Below are 8889 nucleotides of genomic sequence, written 5' to 3'. Positions count from 1 at the left end.
TTGCAGTAGGCCAAAGAATAAACAGAGTGGATGTAGTGAATGTAGGCTACTGTTGTTTTAAAAAACTTAGCTGAAAATAGGAGATGGGGACAGAAGCCAAAGGGAAATTTCTTTGTTTTCAAAGACAGATTTTACCATGTTTATAGGTTGGCATGTATATATTCCAGGCAAGAGAGGGACTCTGAAACCATAAAACTAAGAGAGAATAATAGACGGAGCAAAGTCCCTGAGAGGGCAAAAGGAGATGAAATCCAGGCACACCTATACAGACAAGCTCTGCGTATGAGGGATTTCCCATGAGGAGTGGTCACACTGGTAAATATGGAGTCACAGCAGGGAGTGGAATGTTAAGGGAGTTTCTGTTTGACATCCTGTGTTTTCTTGGTGAAGGGGAAGGCAGTCACTGGTTTGGGGCTATAAAAGACATAAACAATGTTGAAGGTTGAGCTGAGGATGGAGTGGAAAGGCTGGCCCCTCTCAGCAGCACTGTGAACTTTTTTTTCTTCATAGCTCACATATAGGCATGAGGACAGATGGGAGATATACCCATATTGGGGCTGTGGATTAGTTAATTCTTTTGGTTGCAAGTAACAGAAACTCAACTTAAACTACATGAAGCAGAAGGGAGAATTACTTGGAAGAATACTGGGATCTCCCACTGACTACAGTTAATTGTCAAAGGGATCCTGGGACTGAAGTGCATTAGGAAACCTAAGAACTTGTCTGTCATCTCGGCCCTCCACAGACCACATACTGGGACTTGCCTACCAATGGCTCCCAAGTTTATGAGTTACAATCCAGGCCCAAAGAAATTTCTAAAATTCCTAGGTAAGGAAGTAGTTGGGTCAGCCTGGTGATAGAGGTAGGGAAGAGGCAGTTCTGAAACAGGAGGCTAGGCAGAATTCTAATAGGTTTCTGCTAGGAAAGGGCAGGTTTCCATCAGAACTGTAAAAATGTCTACTTAGTCAAGGAACTAGATTTACATTTTATAAACAGTAATTCCACACAGAACATAATCATTCATCAGACATTTTAATGAAACCCAATCTGGCATGACCCCTGCTTTTGGGGTAGCCCATCAATCCAAGGAGAAACAAACAGTTACAATGCAACTTGCTAAATACCAGAACAGGTAATTACAAATACCCTGTGCCCCAGCTACACCCCCCTGGGGCTGATATCAGGCGGACTGAGGGAAGAAGCAACAGGGGTAGGAGGATGACCCACACCAGCTATTGGAATATGCGATATGTCATGTTTATAAATTCAGTTTGGTACAGCTACCCAAGGAAAAGTGGTAGGCCTTGTTTACTTAATTCAGTAAAGCTTTACTGCACACCTACTTAGGAATGGGTGCCATGGAGGCATGTCAAAATTAAAACACATTGCTGCTGCTGCTGCTGTCTGGAGCTTTTATTAGGGAGGCAGGGCATGAACACAACTTGATGACTACAGACTCTTCCCGCTTTGTATTCAGTTACCTAACTCTTTAACCTCCTTGAATGGCCTCACTTCATTTCATGAAAAATGTTCACAGAGGACTCATGGAAGGTTCTGTGCTAGTGTCCTGATTCTGATGAGACTCGGGGAGGAGTGAGACCCAGTTCTCAAGAATTTTCCAGCTACTGGCTGCCTGGAACTAATCCAAATCCACCAGATAAAGTACAAGCTGGTCCTGGTTCTACTTCTTGCTGCCTAGACCACAGCTCCCCTGTTTTTCCTTAATCTCCCAAAGCTCACTGTGCTTATGTCCCAGACCCATCTTGAACCAACTTTCCAAACACAGGATGCAGACGACTTACTTCACAGCATGTGGTTTTAGAACAAAAGAAAAAGCTTAAGTATTTAGGTGTCTGAAACCCAATAAATTCCTGGTACACTGCTACCACCCCCAAATCCAATGCAATCTAGAGCTGTTAAAACAAGTACAGACCAAGGAAGTACAGTGTATACTGTGATGCTGGCTTACTTTGTATGATCCTTTAAAAAGGACATTGAAAAACCAGCACCTGTTTGGGGAGAGATCATGTGTGGGACTTGAATACCTATCTTTAAGGAATGACTGACCAAATTAATGCTAATTAACCTGAAAACATGGGGGCAGAGTATTTGTGGTTAAGTTTTCTGAAGGGCTGCCATGTAGATCAAGTTTTAAACATATTCTGGGCAAGGCTTCCAGGGAAGGAGAATGTTGTTCTTAAGGGCCTTCTAATTGTCAGAGCTGTCCCACAGTGAAATGACCTGCCTTGTGAGGTAGTGAGCTCCCTGTCAAGGGAGGTTTTAAAGGGTAGAAGACCACTTGGCAGGAATATCGTCAAAAGGGGGCTAAACCAGATTTGTTTAAACCTGGCATGGAGGAAGAGGCAGAGGAGGAGGAGATCTTGCTCCCCATAAATGGGATCCTCCTGACTGCATGCAAGGGGACAGGTAATCCCTGCGTGCACAAACTAGAAAACACAAAGCCCGTAAATTAGATGGGGAGAACTTTTAGCCCAATATCCACACACAGAAACTCTTTTAGGATAGGGTAGGTTGGAAAACTTTAACCAAATAATGTCACTTGTCCTACTGGGACTGTCTGTTCTAGACCCATGTATTAAGGCAGCCAGCGTGGTAGAATAAAGTTCAGCTCTGTGTAGCAAGAGACCTGGGTTTTAGTTCTGACTCTGCCCTGTATAACCGGGGGCTCCTTCCCTTTTCTGGGCCCCTCTGCGAAAAGAAATGAACTTACACAGTCCTTCCCATTCTAAAGGGCATTGCCTTTCTGGCTAGGCACTCCTATAGCAGATCTAGGGCTACAGTTCTGGACCCCAGGGCTACACTTGTGGACGGCCAGAGACCACCTCTGGCGGAAGCAACGGCCACACTCGAGGCAGGGGAAGGGCTTCTCCCCAGTGTGCAGGAGCTGGTGCTGAGCCAGGTGGCTCCACTGGGCGAACCGCTTGGAGCACAGGTCACAGGCATAGGGCCGCTCGCCCGAGTGGACGCGCCGGTGACTGGCCAGCAGTGAGGGGTAGGCGAAGCGGCGGCCACAGTCGTCACACGCGTGCAGTTTCTCCTCGGTGTGCGTGCTGCGGTGTATGGCGAGGGAACCGCTCCGCCGGAAGGCACGTCCGCAGTCCGGGCAGGGATAGGGCTTCTCTCCCGTGTGCAAGAGCTGGTGCTGGAGCAGCGTGCTGCGCTGGGAGAAGCGGGCCTCGCAGTGCTCGCAGGCATAGGGACGCTCTCCGGAGTGCACCCGCCGGTGACTGACCAGACGAGAGGAGGAGGAGAAGCGCCGCTCGCAGTCTGGGCACGGGTAGGGCTTCTCGCCCGTGTGGATGCGCTGGTGGATGACCAGGGCGGTGCGCTGGCGGAAGCGCCGGCTGCATTCCAGGCAGGTGTAGGGCTTCTCTCCGGTGTGTGTGCGCTGGTGGATGGCGAGCAGGGAGGGGTAGGCGAAGCGACGCCCGCAGCTGGGGCACTGGTGGGGTTTTTCACCCGTGTGTGTGGTCCGGTGATTGGCCAAGGACCTGCTCCTCCGGAAGCAGCGGCCACAGTCAGGACAGTGGTAGGGCTTCTCGCCTGTGTGGATAACCTGGTGCTGGGAGAGGTTCTTGCGCTGGGAGAACCGCTTGCCACACTGGTCACAAACGTAGGGACACTCCCCAGAGTGTGCCCGCCGGTGACTGACCAGCAGGGATGGGTAGGAAAAGCGGCGCCCACAGTCTGGGCAAGGGTAAGGCTTTTTCAGATTCTGGGCACACTTGTGGCTCTGCAGGGCCGGGTGATCGGGAAAGGTACAACCACAGTCAGGGCAGATGGGACCTCCGGATGTCTGCCTGGGGATCAGGCGGGGTTTGCTGGGCCGGCGGCCTCGCTTCCCCTTTCGGGGTGCCTCCTTAGGCGGGAATACTTCCTTCTCTTCATTCTTCTTTCTGGTTCTGGTTTCTACAGGAACACAAAGGAGAAATTAATTTAACAAACACTGGCTCCTACTCTTTCCTATTATAGTGTTACAGGTTATAAAACAGACTCGGCCCGTCTTCAAGGAATGTTAGTGACAAAGACAACCAACCAAGTGTGACATACGGCTATGGAAATATGGAGGGTATTACAGGAGCCCCTAATCCAGCTTGGAGAAATCAGGGAAGGTTTCTTGGAGGAGATTAAGCTGACTTTAAAAAGGTTTTGGGGGCTTCCCTGGTGGCGGAGTGGTTAAGAATCCTCCTGCCAATGCAGGGGACACGGATTCGAGTCCTGCACCGGGAAGATCCCACATGCTGTGGAGCAACTAAGCCCATGCGCCACAACTACTGAGCCTGCGTTCTAGAGCCCATGAGCCTCAACTACTGAAGCCCGCACGTCTAGAGCCCCAGCTCTGCAACAAGAGAAGCCACTGCAATGAGAAGCCCATGCACTGCAAGGAAGAGTAGCCCCGCTCGCCACAACCAGAGAAAGCCTGCGTGCAGCAAAAGACCCAACTCAGCCAAAAATAAATAAATAAATTAATTTTAAAAAAAAGTTTTGGGGACTTCCCTGGAGGTCAGCGCTTCCACTGCGGGGGGTATGGGTTCGATCCCTGGTCCAGGAACTAAGATCCCGCATGCCGCATAACGTGGCCAAAAATAAACAAATGAATAAAATAAAAAAATAAAATTTTTTTTCAGTTTTTGAAGAGGTAAGTATAAGGCAGGAAGTGGAAACAAATGAGGTATGATTTGGCATTGACTAGGTCATAAGGCCCTTTAAGCCAATGCTTCTCAAATTTTATTGTGATCCGAATCATTTGGAGGGTTTAATGAAACAGATTGCTGGGCCCTACCCCCAGTTTTAGATTCAACATGTCTAGGATGGGGTCCAGGAATTTGCATTTTCTAATACATTCCCGACTGATGCTGCTGCTGCTGCTGCTGGTCTGAGGACCACACTGTGAGAACCAAACCTAAACGTACAGCCAAATCAACTGAGGCTATTAAAATATGTATATGTTCATAGATATCCATAAGAGTAAATGAGTCGTTCTGGGATGGGGTCCAGGAATCTGTATTTTCACCAAGTTCCCCAAGTGTCTTAGATATAACTGACAGCCATTTGACAACCTGCCTTGGCAAAAACTGAAAGGTTTTTTTTTTTTTTTTTTCTGGTACGCGGGCCTCTCACTGTTCTGGCCTCTCCCGTTGCAGAGCACAGGCTCCGGACGCGCAGGCTCAGCGGCCATGGCTCACGGGCCTAGCCGCTCTGCGGCATGTGGGATCTTCCCAGACCGGGGCACGAACCCGTGTCCCCTGCATTGGCAGGCGGACTCTCAACCACTGTGCCACCAGGGAAGCCAAGCTGAAAGGTTTTAAGCAAGGAAATATCATGTCCGATCTGAATCTTAGAAAGATAGCCCTGCCCTTAGAGAATGTGGCACAGAAACTCCAGCCCAGACAGTTGCATCTGCCCCTGTAGGTGGATCTGGGGGGCCCTTCTACCTGAATGGCCTTAATCAGAGCCTTGCTTGATCCTGAGGAGACTTGCAGGTTCCTGCACTGATCGGGGTCATTCTGCCAGAAGGGCAAAAAGAGGCCCCTGCACCCCAGGCCACTGTTCCCCATAAGATCCCTTCAACCAAAACCTGGAAAAGTCAGAGGTATAGGCTCTCTCAGTCAGAGCCCAATTCAAAGCATGCTGGAGACAGAGTCCTGGGAAGGAGGAAGGAGGGTTGTAGCTCTTTTGAAAAGCTCACTGATCCATTTACACAACAGACAACTGCAGGTGGTCAGTTTACAAACTGACAAGTGAATCTTTGGTAGAAGGACTCGACACCATGAAAGAGACAGGAACCCTGAAGTTGTAGAAACGAACACGGTAAATGGAGCGTGGGTCATAGGTACCCCTAGCCACGGAAACTCTGGACTGAGTCATTAGAAGCTGCAAGCCCTCCGAGGCATTTTTCACTTACTTCTTTGGACTGTTACCCTCCTTGGGCACTCCTGTGGATCCAGAGCAGCCCGTTCCCAATCATCGGTATTTCGTTCCAACCAGGAGATGAGGGCTGGTTTGGGACCTGCGCACCCTGGGGAAGAAGAATCAGTCAGAGGCCCAGCTCGTACATAACGCTGGGTAGACTTATCTACCCGGTGGCATCTCCTGCCAAGCCCCTGTCCTCCCGCCCGACACAACCTCTTCGCAGGCCAGGACCATGGACACTCTGGACTCCCACCCCCAGTTCCTCCATCCCTTCGGGTCCCGCGGAAGCGGATTGGGGCGGGCCTCACCGAGCGCGCCCAGGTGGCCGTAGGTCTCCTGCATCACGTCCCGGTACAGGGCCCTCTGCGCGGGCCGCAGACACTCCCACTCCTCCGGGGAGAAGTACACGGCCACGTCCCCGAACTTCACCGCCCTCGGCCTCCTTCCCCTTCTCCGGCCGGGTCCGGCCTCTCCTGGTCCCCGCGCGGGGAGCGGAGCCGAAGGCCGCGCCATTGGACCCGACAAGCCGGCGCCACGGCTGTCCCGGCCTTGGCCGCTGGGCGCTGGCGGGCCCCGGGATTTGGGAGCCCAAGCCGGATCCGGGCGGAGCGTGCCTGGGGACACCAGGAGGGAACAGGAATCGGCCGCCGGCGGGGCTAACGGAAACCTTTCGCTGTTATTCAGGAAACTCCTGCCCGAACTTGGGTGAAAGGCACCGGAAGATGCCTTCGGGGAAAATGGCGGCCCCGCCGCTGCACCGCCTTTGCCTGAAACACAGGCAGCTTCCAGCTATCGATTTTATTGACCGGAGCGCCATGCCGGCTCCCTAACCTCTTTGCCCTCAAGTGTGATGGCGCTGCGATTGGGCTTCACGCCCTTTTCCCCCCTATTCCACGCGGTCATTGGGCGGTGGCCTAAGATCGAGTATTCTGATTGGGTATTGCCAAAAGCGGCCTGTTTGAACGAAGCCAACGGAAGCGTAAGGGCAGAAAGCTGGACCCTCGATGTCGGGTGACTGCCCGGGAGTCTGGAGGCGGGAAGGGGCGACCCCGCCTGGGATCAGTAATGGTCCTCCGTTTCTTGGAGGCGCAGCCTAGCCTAGGGAGGGAAGGATTTGAGCGACGGAGCCACTCTGGCCAACCCGGGGCTGGAATATCCCTGGGTCTCCTTTCCTGGCTTTCTCAGAGGAGCCTTCTCTTGCGATAGTGGGTAACTCCCTCCTTGCCCTTTGGGGAAGGGAATTAACGTTAGCGTTTCCTGTGCGCAGGTACCATGCCCAACATATTACACGTTCAACGTATTTATTTTTTGCTACCATGTGTGAAATGATGATTATCATCCTGGTTCTACTGATGAGGAAAATCTCAGAGGGTACTTGCTAGTAAGGAGAAGAACAAAGATTTTGTCCAACTGAAGAAAACGTAAACCTAAAAGTTCCGAGTTGAGTTTTATTCCAGGACCTTACTGAGGACTATCCTCTCAGCTCTGAGGAACTGCTCCAAAGAGGTAAGGGAGGAGCCAGGATATATAGCAGTTTTTGCTGGAAAAAAAATATATATATTTGAACATCAAAACATTATTGCTAATCACAAAAAAACAGACATTTCAAGTTAATGATTTTAGGGCTTTTCTATATATGGGAAGATGCAAGAGTCTGGGCTTGTTGAAATTGTTCTTTAGATATGCAACTTAACTATCGAGCCAGTATCCAGAGCACAGAATGTTTCCTGTATTTTTCCATCTTGAATTTCCCTCAAGGCACACCTTGGTAGGGAGTAGGAGGGCCTGGTGGCTGCAGTGTCTGATAACTTGATGGCCGGCAGCATTTGTTGTTTACCAAATGGCAGGCAAGGTTCCCTTTCCACAGGGCCCCGTCTTTTTTTTTTTTTTTTTTTTTTTGTCCACGCCCAGCGGCTTGTGTGATCTCAGTTCCCTGACCAAGGATCGAACCCAAGCCATGGCAGTGAAAGCCCGGAATCCTAACCACTAGGCCACCAGGGAGCTCCCGCACAGGGCCCCCCTTGGTCATAAATTCGACCAAGGTTTGGGAGGCTTTTCCTGGTCAATTTGTCATGGAATTCTCATTCCTAGGTCAGAGGAAGATTTCATTGATCAGCCACCCAATGTGCTGTTTCTGTTTATTTTTTTTTTAATTTTTAAAAATTTTATTTGGTTGTGCCTGTTGGGGCAGATGTGCTCCTTAGTTGCGGCTCACCGGCTCCTTAGTTGTGGCATGCGAACTCTTAGTTGCGGCATGCATGTGGGACCTTAGTTCCCTGACCAGGGGTTGAACCCAGGCTCCCTGCATTGGGAACACGGAGTCTTAACCACTGTGCCACCAGGGAAGTCCCCCAATGTATTATTTTTGGATTGGGCCCTATTAATAACCTAAAATTCTCTGGATCGTGTGTTTTACTAGTCTATTCCTATAATCCAGGAAATGTTTTCCCTTGTTGCTTCTCCATATCTAGAGTCTCACTGTTAAAATTATTATTATTTTTTTTTTTTTGCGGTACTTGGGCCTCTCACTGTTGTGGCTTCTCCCGTTGTGGAGCACAGGCTCCGGACGCGCAGGCTCAGCGGCCATGGCTCACGGAACCAGCCGCTCCGCGGCATGTGGGATCGTCCCAGACCGGGGCACGAGCCCGTGTCCCCTGCATCGGCAGGCGGACTCTCAACCACTGCGCCACCAGGGAAGCCCTGTTAAAATTATTTTACATAGAGTTATGTATATGATCAATTGCCTCAAGACATTTAGCCATCATTAATTTTGTTGGAGGCCTGATGATACATTAGGTAATGCAAGAGGTAACAATCTTATAAAATAGACAGGATATAAGTAATATAGCTAGTAACATTAATAAGGTCATAGTACAGCAGAGAGAGACACAAGGCATAAGCAATTTGAGAACAACATAAAGAGAACAAATTTCAATGATTAGAATAACTAGTTGT

The 8889-nt window shown here is 50.2% G+C and overlaps 1 protein-coding gene across 1 annotated transcript; it reads right to left on the bottom strand.

The window, feature by feature from the left end:
- Positions 1 to 833: 833 nt before the first annotated feature.
- LOC149747397 (uncharacterized) lies at positions 834 to 8581 on the bottom strand. Its single transcript, XM_089895891.1, has 3 exons — positions 6243 to 8581; positions 5927 to 6040; positions 834 to 3930 (listed from the first exon to the last, which is right to left on the bottom strand). Exons 1-3 carry the CDS (start codon positions 6445 to 6447, stop codon positions 2747 to 2749), a joined length of 1503 nt encoding a protein of 500 aa, XP_089752017.1. The 5' UTR covers positions 6448 to 8581; the 3' UTR covers positions 834 to 2746.
- Between the last annotated feature and the right edge of the window lie 308 nt (positions 8582 to 8889).

Source organism: Delphinapterus leucas, chromosome 15, assembly GCF_059928025.1.
Source record: "Delphinapterus leucas isolate spDelLeu-1000000601 "Yukka" chromosome 15, BTC_Dleu_Yukka2, whole genome shotgun sequence".
Taxonomy (NCBI): domain Eukaryota; kingdom Metazoa; phylum Chordata; class Mammalia; order Artiodactyla; family Monodontidae; genus Delphinapterus; species Delphinapterus leucas.
This window is presented reverse-complemented; position numbering and strand designations above follow the sequence as displayed.